The sequence below is a fragment of the Ziziphus jujuba genome, chromosome 4, assembly GCF_031755915.1.
Source record: "Ziziphus jujuba cultivar Dongzao chromosome 4, ASM3175591v1".
Taxonomy (NCBI): domain Eukaryota; kingdom Viridiplantae; phylum Streptophyta; class Magnoliopsida; order Rosales; family Rhamnaceae; genus Ziziphus; species Ziziphus jujuba.
Genome location: NC_083382.1, coordinates 29,504,768 through 29,521,128, shown reverse-complemented (window position 1 = coordinate 29,521,128; position 16,361 = coordinate 29,504,768). Strand labels below are relative to the sequence as shown.

General features: G+C 31.1%; 2 protein-coding genes across 2 annotated transcripts; both read left to right on the top strand.

Annotated features, from left to right (window-relative positions):
- Positions 1–6,101: 6,101 nt before the first annotated feature.
- On the top strand, positions 6,102–8,409 carry LOC107415870 (uncharacterized). The gene is made up of 2 exons (XM_048471540.2): positions 6,102–6,475; positions 7,013–8,409. Exon 2 carries the CDS (start codon positions 7,161–7,163, stop codon positions 7,962–7,964), a length of 804 nt encoding a protein of 267 aa, XP_048327497.2. The 5' UTR covers positions 6,102–6,475; positions 7,013–7,160; the 3' UTR covers positions 7,965–8,409.
- Positions 8,410–9,123: 714 nt separating this feature from the next.
- On the top strand, positions 9,124–12,600 carry LOC107415885 (uncharacterized). The gene is made up of 6 exons (XM_016024292.4): positions 9,124–9,680; positions 9,987–10,136; positions 10,787–11,045; positions 11,130–11,348; positions 11,479–11,621; positions 12,071–12,600. Exons 1-6 carry the CDS (start codon positions 9,393–9,395, stop codon positions 12,368–12,370), a joined length of 1,359 nt encoding a protein of 452 aa, XP_015879778.3. The 5' UTR covers positions 9,124–9,392; the 3' UTR covers positions 12,371–12,600.
- The last annotated feature ends 3,761 nt before the right edge of the window (positions 12,601–16,361 follow it).

Sequence of the window (16,361 nt, the reverse complement as noted above, 5' to 3'; positions counted from 1 at the left end):
AAACAATTATATAATTCAAAGAGATAAAATTTTTATAAAATATATATACCATCCCCCTTATATTTATTTAAATTAATTAGTAAACAAACGAATCAAGCTTTTATGGCAAAGATGGGAGCATCAAACTGCATGTCCACAGACTAACCAATGTCTGAGCAGATCGAAGCGTAATAATTGGACCGGGCCACCTAAATTATTTGGTTCTTTACTTCTCACGTTCACTTACTTCTTTTTCCTTTTCTTTTCTTTCGTAATAAAAAAAGAAAACAACTTCCTTTTGGGACCATGCATTGATATATTTGTGTATGTATTACAGTGGCCATGCAATTCACAAAATAATAATAATAAGGGCCATGCTACCTCTTGCCAGGATATATATATATATATATATATATGTGTGGTGTGGTCCATCTACATAAACATCCGTATTAAAATTGATATTTAAAAAAAAAAAAACGTTTGTTTTGCTATTTGTACGTAACAATAAAATCGATGCTTTTTTTAAAAAATATCGATTTTGGAATGGTCCATTATTGTAACCTCACCCTATATATATATATATATATATGAAATACAGCAATAATTAGTCCTGATTAATATTTGATCCTTGGTTTTTTCACCTTCAGAGTAACCCATCTTTTCCTTAATTAAACATGTAAATTTATATATCTAGTAAAAAAAAAATTTTGGTTAATGATGGGGGATAAACCCCAAAACAAAAAAAAAAAAAAAACAAAAAAAGTAAAGAAGAACACCTATTGGGGAAATCCCCTATACAATCAGCAAATATTAAATATGTTTAACCCTTATATATCTAGAAAAATATTATTTGGTACTAGTAAGTTTTAGAGATCTACCGTTCTAATTAAGACAATATAGCTGTTTATTTAATGATAAGTATACGTTAAATATTTTAGAAGTCTTTGTTGCTGGTTTTTTTTTGTTTTTTGGACACAAGGATTGATGAGATTTTGTATGGTTCATTTCTGTCCATCTATATATATATATATATATAGAAAGAGACAAAAGGACTTGAACAGCTAACACTTATATATATATATATATATATAAGCATATATGCAGCAGCATATTCTAACAAGGAAAATCAATAAAACATTTTTTGTTTGAAAAAAGAAAAAGTAATTACGGTGTGTGTTCAGAATACATATATATATATATATATATATATATTTTTTTTTCTCCTAGCACGGAAAAGGGAGCGTTGGTTCGGTTTAATTTGGATTTCAAATTGAATAGAACTTTTAGAAAATATATATATATATATATATATATAAAATAAAAATTGAACTGACCAAATATTCAGTTTGAAGCTTGGTCCATTAATGGATTCAAAAGTGTTTTTTGTTTTCTAAATATTTTTTAAAATTATTGTTATTTTTAATAATTTGAACTGAACTTAAACTCCTATTAGAAAAACTTGACTTAAACTAATCATCTAAAAATATATTTAATTATATAATAAACAACATAAAAAAATTAAATAATATATGTATCTTGGTTAAATTTGGATCTAAAATTAAAATTGTTCAGCATTGCAAACCAAACCAAACCCCCCACCAAAAAAAAAAGAAAAAAAGAAAAAAAGGAGAACCACTCAATCAGTTTCGTTGATTTGAGATCAGTTTTTGCCATCTTAGCAAGAACTAGAAGGAGATAAATATATATATATATATATATATATTTCACATCAACATCGTGGTGCCGTGAAATAATTAATTCACACTACTGTATGCATGGATATCCCCTTAGTTAAATGATAATCAAGACGAAATGCTTGTCAACCTCACAAAATCTTATGGATATCCAACTTTAATTGTATCTACCTGACTTTAAGAGTGGAGGTAATCCAAAAAAAAATAGAAAAATGATATCATATATTCTTCCTTAACACCAAACCTACTAACATATATCCATTTACCAAAAAAAAAAAAAAAAACCTACTAACATATAATTTTCTTCACATAAAATTATTGTAACTTTGACTAAGAATTATAATTAATTATAAGCATTTATACGTAATATATGAATTTATACCTTAATATATGCCAATCCTAGTAAAATATAATTTCCTACAATTATTATAACTTTCATCGAGAAAGTAGAAGGTGTTACGGAGATCAATGTTGAATACTTTAATGAGTCACTTTGTTAAAAAAAAAAAAAAAAAAAAAAAGACTAGAAAATTATCAATAATGCTGCCACAAATATATTAGAGCATTTTAATAATAAAATTTCGTCTTATTTTAAAAAATAATTATTTTTATTTGATTTATTTTATCTTTTTTGTTAATATATTTAAATAAAATAATATTATATCAATAATAAAAGAGAAATGAGATCATTCTCAATTCTCATTCATCAAAAAAATGAAAACAAAAAGGGTCAATTTTCTATTCTCCGTACCATTATATACCGTACCACACCCTACAAGAACTAGTTAAAACTGAAAGCAATTGGACCACCCTGTGGCAATCTCAAACAAAATTGACCCTGATATTTATATATATATGTTAGGAGATTGAAAAAAGAAATATATTTGAAGTGGAATGGAATTATTCTATATACCATTTGAAAGCCTCACTTTTTAGAATAATGGAAATAGTCAATATATATACATACAGAGAACTTGTTTTTCATTTTCGTGTGTTTGAATATATAATACAAATTTACATTTTGACAAAGACCTTTAGAAGAATTATATCTTAAAAAAAAATAAAATGAAAACACAGATTAAGTTAGCGAGTTTGAAACTTTGAATCTTATTCATTTTATTTCTAGAAGGAAAAAAGGAGAGAATAGACCCATTTCGCTGATATTTTTTGGGTTTTATTTTCATACAAGGTCTCAATCATTGAGAGGAAGATCAGAAAGAAAGATTGTTAGAAATTATACTTTATGTTAATCGTGGAAAAATCACAACCATCCAATAGAGAGGAACCCAATTGCAGGAAAATTACAAAACGTCCATGTGCCTCTGTGTACTGGTATGTCAAACAAAAATCTCCAGTACAAATATGCACAAACTGATCAACCAAGTTGGAATTTCAGTTTACCTAACAATTTTATTTTTTCACGATTTTATATATTTATTTTTTTTAGAAAGGGATCAAACATATATATATATATATATATATTAGTTGTTTTCTATTAGGTGAGATTGGATTTCTTACATTGTCCGATTAAAGCATAATTACAATACAATATTTCATCAAAGATTGTAATTAGGTCACAATTGAACAATATAAATTATCTCACATCGTTCAGTAAAATATTTTTTATACTAAATAAATGTTTGATTATAAATTAATAAATGCTTGTTGATTTTAAAAAAAAAAAACTTTTTTAAATCAAAATGGAAAAATTAAAATCTTAAACTTTTATAAAAAAGTTATACTTTGAATTTGTATGAAAAAATCAAAAAAGCATTAAATGATCAATAAAAATATTTTCTAAACTAACAACCAAACATTCACAACTTTTTTAATAAAAACTCTTCTTACATAAACTTTATAGTCAAGTGCTCTTTTCATAAGTTATATACTAAACCGCTCCTAAAACTATCCTTATTTATATAAGTAAAGATATAGTATATATTGAGAGCTAGTTGTTTGTGTAAGCTTTGTATAGACTATAGAGCTTAAACTATGCATAATTTGGAAAGCCCAGAAAAAATTGTTAATTGGTGTAGGCAAAAGACAACCCATTTTATTAAGCTCAGAAATGAGGACGCCACGTCAGGTGGACCACCATACTGACCTCTCTGCACATGCATTGTATTGGTTTTTCTTTTTTGGGTGCTAAAAACATTATGTTGAAAAAATGTCTTGCATGTGATTTAGCAAAAAGCAAAAAAAAAAAAAAAAAAAAAAAAAAGGGTTTCCAGCATGTGCATTTAAATGATACAGAAAATTATTTTATTTGGCTGGATAGTGGTTTTAATTTATTACAAGGAACAAATTATGAGTTATATCTTATATGCAATGTTAGGCATATGTACAGTATAAGCTGTCCAACAAAGTTTCAATAGATTATTTTTGTTTAAATATATATAATATTATTGGTACTATATATATATATATATATATATTTTATAGATTGCAATGATAGGTTTCAATTCTAGAAACCCAGTTAGGCATGCTGGAACTGTCCAATGAAAAAAAAAATGGAAACAAAAAAGATTAACATGAAATTTGAAATTGCTAGAACATAGCCATTTGATTATCATTAAATGGGTTTTTGTAGGCAGATTTTTCATAGATATTTTTCTAAAAACTAATAAAATATTTCCTACTAGTTGGTAATGGACGTGGTCAATGGTCAGCATGCTCTCTATCAGGTTTATCAGATAAGTCGGTCTTCCTTTTTCATGTCTTATAATAGGAAATTTCTTTTTGTTTATTAAATTCAGTCAGGAATAACAAAGTTGAGCAGACTGCACTGACTCCTTGGTTTTTGATTTTCTGTACAGAATCTTTGTCATCACAATTCACAATTAGACTGCCAGAGAGAAGCCCGAATGTCGGACAACCATATGGAAATTATATAACTTCAAAAATCCATTTTCAATATATATATATATATATATATATATTTTTTTTTTCAATAATTTTGTTTTTTTTTTTTTTTGAGAAGTAGTTTGATAATTGTCATAGGCTGTTACTTGAGTATATAAAGATTTATTTTTTAAATCATGTTTATGGGATGATAACTTATAATTTACTTGATAGCCGAAACTTAAAATTTTAATTAATAAAAATAGAAAAAAGTTTTTTTTTTAAGTTTTTATTTATTTTTTTAATCTCCTCTCTTCTAAAGTTGAAAAATGTTGTAATTCAGATATTTCTTGGATTCCAAATCGATCTAATCATTTTAAAGTTTTGTCTGCCCAAAAAAAAGGAAAAAAAAACCTATTCGAAAAGATGGGGATATGTTTGTATGTTGCTCTTTTTATTCATTTTTATCCTTTGATAGTTAAATTCCATCAACTAAGTCCTTGGAAATACCTTTTTGCAGAAAAGTCCTCAGCAATCTCTGAATTTTTAATTTGGAAAAGTTGAAAAGTTGAAAGCCCGTGAACCAGTCAACATTCTTTTACCAATCATTCTCTGGTTTTTTTTTTTTTTTTTTTTTAAATATATTTTTATTTATTTTTGTTTTTTTTAATAAAAACATATGTTATATATATATATTCTGTGTTTTACTTTTGTTAATGTCATCTTTTTTTCTTTTTTTCTTTTTTTTTGAGAAATTTATTAACGTCTTATTTAGTATTGAAATTGAACAACCTTAGACCGGTAGCTTAGACATGAAATGGACTATGTTCTATAGGCTCATAAATAAAGACCAAAGCAAATTCTTTAAGCCCGTGAACCAGTCAACATTCTTTTACCAATCATTCTCTTTTTTTTTTTCTTTTTTTTTTTTAACGTATGTATATATGTGTTTAAGCAAAAAAAGAAAACTGTCATCTTTTTTTTTTTTTTTTTTTTTTTGGGGAGAAATTTATTAATGTCTTATTTAGTATGGTAATTGAACAACCTTAGACCGGTAGCTTAGATATGAAATGGACTATGTTCTGTACGCTCATATATGAAGCCCAAAACAAGTTTAAAAATTGAGAGACATATTGATGGGCTTAAAATCAATGTTGCATTCACCAATTAGGCCCATACATCACGCGATGGGTGATCACTAATCCAAACTAATATTTTTTTAATTTATTTTAATTTTTTTGTAAGATAATTGTAATTATAAATGGATATATTATTTAAGATACAAGCAACCTAAATTTATTACCATCTAATTGTTGCTATTAAGGGCTGAAAAAGTGCTTCCAAAAATAAGTCAATCAAAATTCAAGAATAGACCACTAACCATAATCATTAAAACACTGTTTTTTTTTTTTTTTGGGGGGGTTATTAATTAAATATTTTGTTGTTTTTTTAAGGCAATAGAATTTTCTCAATGTTAAAAGAGAAGAAAAGCCATAGCTTAGGAGGGCCATTGGGATTAAAAAACGAGACTAGGATGGCCACAAGGCATAGCCAAAGCAATATAATTATGAGGTGTAAAATGTAGGAAAGCTGGAAAGCTGGAAGGAATTTATAGGTTGGAATTGTTACCGACACGACGTCGTTGTCATGCTGCTTTTTGGATCATCAAGAGGGTAGAGAGAGAGAGAGAGAGGGTTGAAAATGGTTTGGATCATTTCCACTCGGGTTCGGTCCCCTTCGTCTTTGGGAGGCTCTGAGCTTCGTACACTCAGCCACGGACATAGCCAGAGATAGCCTTAGCCTCCTCTTCTTAGCTTCGTTTTTAGCCTTTAGCGAGCGACCGAGCGAGAGAGAGAGAGAGAGATAGAGGGTTTTGTTCAAACCCTCTCCTCTCTCACCGTGCAAAATCCCCCCCATCGTTGCTCTGCAATCGATTTCTAATCCCTCTCCCTGCAAAAACTGTAAGATCTTCACCCACTTTCCTGTCTCTGTTGTCTTCTTGATTCTGTTCTTTCTTTCTCTGATCTTCATCTAATTTATTTGCCCTCAAAATTTGGGATTTGCTTTTGTTTCCTTAATTGATGTCTTCTTGGTGGATGTAAATTAGGGTTTTTCTTTTTTAATTTAATTTAATCTATTATATACCATTTCTGTTAGTGTGTAAAATTTGATCGCTTTTTAGTTTACAGTCTTCAATTGAGCTGTTTGGGTGTTTTTAGATTGTATCACTTTTCTCATCCACACTAGTCATTCCGTAGAATTGGGTAATCCACAAAAGTTTCTGTTGTCTCCCGCTTTGTTACTTTTTATATGCTCCTAGGAGAACATCTCTGCTATGTAACTCCAGATATGTTAATTTGCTAATAAGCTAGTTCCTGATATCTTAGTTTTCAATTGTTTTGATCGACTAGTAATGGTTTAACTAATAATATGGAAGTGTTTATTTATGTATTATAAAATCTGAAATGGAAAACTATACCTATTTCTTTGCCTCGCAGTGGAAAAAAGCTGGATGTCAGTATTGGCAATAGCATTCCTGCAGTGCTTGTGTCGATGTTTATGGTGATACTCTGAGAGACAGATATATTACTATATCATTTTTAGCATGCAGTGATGTGTCCTTAGTCATTCAAAATCTTGGCCAAAATGTGGAATTTCGCATCCAGTTGCATAGCTGGAAATGTTGGATTGAAGAATGACTCTTTAAAGCCAACACAATCTAGCTGTGAATGTTCTGATGACGACGTTTCCTCTGTTGTTGGCAGAGAGGAAGGACTAGAGTGTCCGATATGCTGGGAATCCTTCAACATTGTTGAAAATGTGCCTTATGTCTTATGGTGTGGACATACCCTTTGTAAAAATTGCATTCTGGGACTGCAATGGGCTGTTGTGAAATTCCCCACCCTGCCGATTCAGCTACCACTGTTTATATCTTGCCCATGGTGCAATCTGTTATCCTTCCGTCTCGTTTACAGGGGAAATCTCAGATTCCCTCGCAAGAACTACTTTCTTCTCTGGATGGTTGAAAGCATGAATGGTGATCGAGTGAAGGCTCATTCAACCTACTCCGAAGATCATCAGCCTGTTTGGCCAGTAAGTGGCAATGCATCCATGGGAAGTCAGGTTAGCCATGGTAGCCTTAGGAGGGGACAGCATATTCGTCATCCTGAACCATCGGGAGCAAATGGTCATGCCCATGTCAGCAATTACTTTACTGTGGAAAGGTTACATTCTTCCCTGCGCAAATCGCTGTTTTTCTTCATTCATTTGACAGCAAAGTTCCCATTGATCGTGATATTTCTTCTGATCGTCTTATATGCAATACCTGCTAGCGCAGCAATACTGGCTCTGTACATACTTGTCACGGTTCTGTTTGCTCTTCCATCATTTCTCATATTGTACTTTGCATATCCTAGTTTGGATTGGCTCGTGAGAGAAATTGTCACCTGAGATGCTATATGCTTCGGCCTTTTGCAAGCGTTGTTTATAGAAGTTTGCTTCTAGGCAGATGGCACCCCCTCACGTTAGTACTAGTAGTTTGAAATCCGACGACCTACCGATATCCAAACTTCCAGAAGATCTCTGTCCAAAAACCACCTTAATTTTCCTTGTCATGCATCTTGAGAGTCGATTCAGCTCGTGCAAAAGTTGGATTGGGGAATGTTCCTTTCTTGAAGTTTCACAAATACCTGATTTGTCAACAAATAGTTGTTTTTGTGGATATTCAAGTTCTCATGTGAGAATATCATTAATTCTAGGTAATTATATCAGGGATGCGTCCCATAAGTTCAAGTTCTTGTATGTATGGAGAGTGTCTAAGAAACGTATGTGCAATAAATCTATATCACAATTCCATGCCTGTTATGTAATATAATTTCAGTTGATTTTTGTTTTCTGATGCAGTTCAATTTTGGTAAGCAAATATGGTTTTATGGTTTATGCTGGCTTGTAGTTTAAGTCAGGCTCAGGTTTGTCAGCATTAGGTGCAACTATTTTTTAGCATACCCTGTCCATTGTCAGTGGAGGACTAGATTTTCCCCTTGTTTATCTTCGCTGTTATTTTAGTAAATATTTCTTTTTGGATCGAGACTAGAGATTTAACTTCCGAAGTTGGAATCTATTCGGATGGCACATATATGTTGTAGAATCAAACAATCATGAAAAGAAGCTGTATTGATGATTGTGTTCTTGCATGGATATTGTTCTCGTTTCGTCCAAGATCGAATGGGCAGTGCAGTTTTCTGGATGCGCACCAAGTGCAACGAAGATTCGGTGCATTTACAGTGGCGTTATGCCCGGATGAAATGTTTATTGTTTAAGATCAAATTTTGACAAATTTATAGTTAATTGAACTGGATAGAGTGCCTGATGCAGTAGACCACCAAAAAATGAAAAACGAAAACCTGATAAACAGTACAATGATGTACAGCATGCTGTTATCAAATTGCAAATAGGCCATCGAATGGATAAATAATGGCGTACCCAAAAACTAAAATGTATATAAATGCATGGACACGAATGTTGCTCATAAAGGCAAATTTTGATATTCTTTAAGTTACTTTCACAATCATATATATAAAAATTGAATCATGTTGTCATAATCGTTTAAATCCATAGAGATCGAAGGCACTGAATTTGATAAGAAATCTTGAACCTGGTATTCCATAAGGTTCTCGGCTTTACTACTTTCTCTCTCCGGTGGTTTTTACTTGCTCCAACATCCACAAATTAATCAAAAATATTTTTAAATCCATGTCAGACCAAGTAGACCTCCACGTGTCAAAAACATATCCTCGAATTGCAAGCCTCTGGTTTCTATTATGTAGCCAATCCCACTCAAGTGGCGGGTTAATCGTAAAGAAGCAAAGCTTCTGAAAAATGGCGGCAACTGTTGCCTTTTCTTCCCCTAAATCAACCATTTTGCAAAATCCAATCTTTCCGAGAGACCCAACTTGTAAGTTTTTTGGTGGGTCGTTGAAGGGTCTTTGCTTACAGCAGAGTCCAAGGAGCAAAAGTAGAGATGGAATCGGTTTGGTCGTTGCCTCAGCAAATCCAACCGTCACGACCAGCAACAGTAACAGCACTTCTGACAGGTTTTACTTTAATTTCACTGGCTTCCCGTTCCCTCTTGGTCCTTTCCTTAAGAGGCGCACTATTAGGAAGGAGGTCAACTTCTTCACCCTAGTCCTTTTACCTTTTTCTTTGATCTTAACGTGTCTTGAAGTGGGTTTTTTCTTTTGGTGGATTAATAATTTTTCTTTTGGCTGTTCACAAAATTTTCTTACTTTTTGTATGTTTGTGTATATTCTCATATGCTGGATTGATTGAGTAGAGGAATAGTTCGATCATGGAGTGTAAAAGGCAATTTCATTTTGAAGGACCGAAAAGCAATCATTTTGTGTGGTTAAAGTAGCTAGAGGTTCTGCTTCATTAAACTAACTTTTCGTTTTATTTCTTTTTATATGCCCTCAGGCTGTGAAAGGCAGTATATGGTTATTTGAACAAGAGCAAGCATTAGGCTTCAGTAGTGTCTCAACGAACATTAGAATGACAGTCATCAAACTCAAATCTGGTGGATTATGGATCCATGCACCCATTGCTCCAACCAAGGAATGCATTCAGGTTCCATTTTGTCTTCCAGTTCTACTCACTTATAGTATGCTTCAATTGAAATCTTAAAATTAAATTTGTGTATGTGTTTCTAGAATTTAAAATTGTATATTCTGAGTTATATTTATATATATATATATATATTTTTTTTTTTCAAATGACTATGTATTGATTCCATACTTGTATGTACCGACTACCTTTTTTTTTATTATTATTTTTTTAATTGATTCCATGTAATCATTTTGGGGATTGGACTGACGTAATCATTTTTTGTATTTGTTTATCGAGTCACTATTTTTGCCCAATGATATCGTATAGCAAGATTGTATCACTTATATGGTTGTCATTGCTTTATTTACACAGGGCTTCCAATTCAAAAGAAATAGAAGAGTTTCTTTTTCTTCCTCTAATTAAAAGCAATAAAATGACTTTCTTAATACTGTTCAGAAGTTGTGCTGAGTGGTAGACCCTTTAAATGGTTTGGATTGAAAAGTTGTTGGACAAGTCAATCATCCATGTTTATGGATATATACCATGCCTCATACAGTATTTCAACTTCATTCTTGCTTTTGTAATCTATTTCATTACATTTTACAAACTGTGTATTTGGTTCTTTTATTGATCTATGATGCTTTGTTTTATATAATCTTGTTTAATGCCAGCTTGTAGAAGAGCTAGGGGCTCCGGTAGAATACATTGTTCTGCCTACATTTGCATATGAGCATAAAATATTTGTTGGCCCATTTTCTAGAAAGTTCCCTCGGGCTCAGGTATGGGTTGCACCTAGGCAATGGAGTTGGCCCTTGAATTTGCCTCTGGCATTTTTCGGGATCTTCCGTGCAAAAACCTTACAAGATGAGGATTTTACCACCCCATGGGCTGATGAGATTGAACAGAAAATTCTAAGTTCACCAGAAGTTGGTAATATAAATTCCTTATGCACTAATTTAACATTATGCTTTTGAGAAATGTGAAGCGAAAACCTTTTGCTTGTGCATCTTTCAGGTATTGGACCATATGTGGAGGTAGCTTTCTATCATAAACGTTCAAGAACGTTACTGGTAACTGATGCTGTAATATTTGTTCCAAGGCAACCGCCTGAGTGTATTAGTAAAGAATCCTTGTTAGCATCTGCAAAGAATGGTTTGGCTGTAAAAATTCTTAGTAAAGGAAAAGAAGTCCCAAAGGAACCTGTAGTTGACAACAAGCTGAACCGTCAAAAAGGTCAGTTCTTCACTCTTAGTTCCAATAAGAAAGTCTTTTCAAGTAAATTTTATTTATAATGCTGGGGTAATTCAAGGAATGAGCATATTTATATTATAAATAGATTAAGCAATATTTATTTTTGGTGCAGGGTGGGAAAGAATGGTTCTCCAAATCTTATTTCTTGGTCCATCAAATCTGTTGGAACCCAATGCTAGCTTTGCTCAGATGTCACAGAAGCTGATTGTTTCTCCCATTGTAAAGACATTAGTCTTCAGCAAAGTTCCTGAAAAGGTAACTAAACCAATCCGATGAATATAATTTTGTTGAACAATTAAACAGAGTAATCAATTTTGGCTCCTTTTTTCAGTGTGGTAGCTAATCATATTGGCAATGAACCCAGCCTGATTAGCTGCACTTTTTAATTTGAGTATTCATTTTGTCTCTTCTTTAGTTATGGGTGTATGGCACCAAACAATGATGTCAAACCACAGCATTTATTAATTTTAAAAAAAAAATAATTTTCTTGTGTGAAACAATCAGATCTTTGTTTTGGATCTTGATGATGTACATTTAGCTGTATATGGTTGAAACAGGTCGAAGAATGTTTCACAAAATGATGTTAGATGACCCTTGCATGTGTTTGCATGAGCTCACAACAAATTTTAGTACTTGAAGCGAACTTCAGTATTACAATTAGAAGTCTAAAAGTGGAAAATCTTCTGTTCTTGTTGACATTTCAGGTGAGGGATTGGATCGACAGTATTGTACGGGACTGGAGGTTCAAGAGGATAATCCCTGCTCATTTTGCTGCTCCAGTTAATGCAAGCAGGTCTGATTTCTTAGCTGCATTTGCTTTCCTGGATGATCTTTTGGGTGAGCGGTATGTCACTCGGCCTACACTGTCTCTTTTCTTCACCTCACTCATGGGGAAAGCTGCCAGTTACTTCCCTCCAGATGACATGAAAACCCTATCATCCCTTGACCAGTTTTTAGTCTCAGTGGGAGCTGTGAAGAAAACTGTATCAGGCAGGAAACAATGACGACGTGACATGGACAAATTTTCCCACCGATCAATTTTTCACAAAGTAAAATTTGTAACACCTGTATATCTTAGGCTACAATGAAAGTTGGTTCACCATGATTTTGTTCTCCACCTTTGAAAAAAAAAAAAAAAAAAAAAAAATTGCATCAGCTGATCTGTATAAAACATTATTCACATAGAAAAGTAAAGACGCAATAGAAAGTTCTCTTATAGTGTTTTGCTTGGAAATGGAGATTCTTCATTCTCTGGTCCTTTTACTCCATGGTTTTTACCAAGCAAGCAAAGAATAAAGGTAGTTGCAGGGAGCCCTACATGGGTCTTTCGTGGTAGATGCCAGGCTTTATTTTTCATGCTACAACTCTCAGAAAAGATAAAAAAGATAACATAAAAAAACAAAAACTCAAAGATATGCTTAATTTCTACAGCTCACAGCAGCATTTAGATAAACCATGTAAGAGATTAAAATTCCCTTATTAATCTGCAGACACAGAGTAGGGGTTTGTTTTCCTATTAAATCTCCAAAATTTTCTCAAACAGCTAGCTTGTCAATGTCATCATGGTTGCAGAAAAGTGACATCATTCTTTTCTTTATCAAATCCATACTAATTTCCTGCTATTAGTGTCTTACAGACTATTTATCACAGATGGTTGTAAATTAGGTTGAGGTTAGCCATTAACATAGGTGAGCCAGTTATCTGCCATGGCCATGGGGTCCAAAAACAGTACGTTTTCAAGGCAAGAAACTGATACAAAACCAGTCGTATATATCTCTATTTAAGATATAAAAAAATAAATGGAAGATCTTGTCTATGTCAATGGAAAAAACTATTTCCATGTAATCAATTAATTTGATGATCATTTAAGCATGTTTAGTAAGAGAAAGAAATCATACAGTACGTAGAATAACATATTGACATCCTTGTTAAGTTTTTGACCATAAGAGAAAACCTACTCTTTGGTTGGAAGGTCACCTCCTCAACTAAAGCCTGCTACCAACTATATTATTCATTCACATTTTATTTTTTTTGCCCCCAAAAAAACCACCCACGCGCAGCCACATGCAAAAGAGAAAAAGGAAGAAGATAGAAAACAAAAAATATTTTAATCTATTTTTCTTGTTGCCCTGAACTTTACATTTTTTCTTTTTCTTTTTTTGGGGGGAAAAATTGGACTTTGTTTTGTAGGACATGCCCTGCAATATCTGAAAAAACTCTAAAGCAGATAGAGAATCCAAGGTCACTTATTTTTATTTTTATTTTTTGCCATTACTTTACTCTCTCTCTCTCTTTCTCTTTTTTTTTATTTATTTATTTTTTATGGGCATTTTATGTGCCAGTTTGGCCATGAATCTTTGTCAAAGCCTTGAGGCATGCTTCCCATATAGTGATTCAACCACCAACTTTTGGTTCCTCCATTATGGTGTATGATTAAGAAGCAGAGCTACTTTTTCTCCCCCACAATGGAAGCTCAAATCCAAAACCCCTTTGGAAAACCAAAAAAAAAAAAAATTGGTCATCCTCATCCTCATCCTCATCCTCATCCTCCAAGTCTGTTATGAAACAGCACTCCATAACACCTTTTTCTTTCTTTTGTACAATTTTCTGTCTGCAACACCTTTTTCTTGGTTGGTGGGAAAGATAGGCCAAATTTTGCTAAGAAAATCATTATTCATTAATAAAGGGGAAAAAAAAAAATACTTCCCATGTTGTTTTTTTGTTTTTTTGGGTAGCTATAATTATCCTAATTTGATTAGAGGTCTAATTTTTATTTCTTTCAACTACAATTTTTTTGAGTTTTCTTATTCAAATAAAAATATATTATGACTCGAAATAGTAGTATGATACTGAGTCCACGTCGTTTGTTTGTTCATTTTTTTTTATTCTTTTCCACATTATATTAAAAAAGTTATAAACATGAAAACATCATCACTGGTATAATTTGAATTTTCTTTCGTCAAAAAAGGAAAAAAAAAAAATATATATATATATATATATATATATAAACAGAGTTTGATTTGCTTAATAAAATAAATAATCAAGTACCTGCTAAAGAAATCTACCATTATCATCATTCATCAGAATTAAAAAAGTCAACAAATTATACCTGTTTCCTGGAACATTAGAAAATTGAATAGCATCTTCAGAACCGAACCGACCCACATAAACAAATCCAAACTTTGATTAAATAGTAATTTTTTTTAATAAAAAAACATTATCAAGAATCTGGTACATGCTTCTTTCTATGAAACTATATGATCAGATCTTCATTTAAAAAAAGTTCATACAATAATTTTTCTTTTTCTTTTTCTGATTCTTTTTTTTTTATTTGATAATATATGAATTAGGAATTATTTTAGATTCCCACGCGCCAGAAAAGAGAGGAATGCTGAACATTTTGTTTTTATTCATATAGGACATAAATCATATATCAAAAATACAACAAAATAAATAAATAAAAGGACAACCAATTAAAAGTCTTAGTTTGGTTGCAACTAATAATTATTATAAAATGGCCCATCTTCTCAAATATATATTCATTTCATATTTCCCATGGTTGTTGAGACTACAAATCTATAATTGCAGAAAGCTTCCTGTGCTTATCTCTAAAAAATGGCCTTTCTCAAGAAAATTCATTTAAAAAAAAAAATTGCTAAACTGCTCTGCCAAACCACATGGTTTTTCGTTTTTTTTTTTATTATAACATTTTAAACATCTTTTACTTGTTAATTGAAAAGAACTTGGTAGAATATTATTGGTTTAGTAACACCTAACTTAAATAAACAATATGACAAAATCCCCAGTCAATTAGCAAATTGCAAAAATGTAAGAAAGACCTTAAGCATCATTTTCTCTTTCAATTTTTATGTAATTAAGGCATAATTTATATTGAGGAATTGCCTTTTGAAACAGGCAATCGGAGATGATCCATTGTACAAAATCGATGACACCATTATTATTTATTTAAACTAAAGAAGCAAGACATATGGATTTTTGATGCATTTTTAGGATTCAGAAGAGACCCTTCAATACTTTTAAAGTTTAAAAGATTAAGTTACAATGAGAAATTTCAATCAATTATTTAACTTTTGAAAGCAAGTACATTTAAAAGAGTATTTGTTAATAATTTTCATTTATTTGGTATTGTAAAAAAAAAAAAAAAAGAAAAAAAAGTATATACTTGTCCAATAAATTATGATAAAAAGATAGAAATGAGGTGTTCTGTATTAGTCTTTATTATTATTATTGCTGTTATTTTGTTATCAATAAAGAAAAAGAAAGCAAAGCACAAGGATCTTTGATGATACCAATTTGATGAGTTCTTTCTAGGAAAGGGTCACACCGCATAAATGGATGTTAAGATGTTTCTTTCTATGTTTTCAAAATCTAGGTTTATTTATCATATAATAATACCAAGAATAACATAGCACATTCAACCATTAAAAAATATATATATAAAATCTTTTTCAAAAATAAATTTCATTTATAGTATTAAATTATATTTATGTAGAGAATTGACTTTTTTACTTCTAAATCCAAGTATACCAAATTGCAAAAAAAATAAAATAAAATAAAAAATCCAATATTCAATAAATTAATGATATAACTATGAAAATAACATTTTTTTTTATCAGTATGAAAATAACAATTGTTGAGGGATCTATTTCAATACAATTTTCATTATTAATATCTTAAAGGCATTACCTTTAAATAAATATATTTTGTATTTTTGAAAATTTCCACTCCCTTGCTCAAATTTAAATGAGGTACATTATGCTATAAAAAATTTGATTGACTTATTTTAAATAAAACTGGATATATTAAGATGCAAATTTCTATGTCAATAATATATACAAATATATATATATTATTTGGCAAACTTTATGAAATATAAAAGTATATATATTTTTATGAAATTCAGAGTCTAGGCACCTCAATGATAGATGGTGATCGCATCAATGTAAAGCCACTTTAGATAAACACATAAAAAAA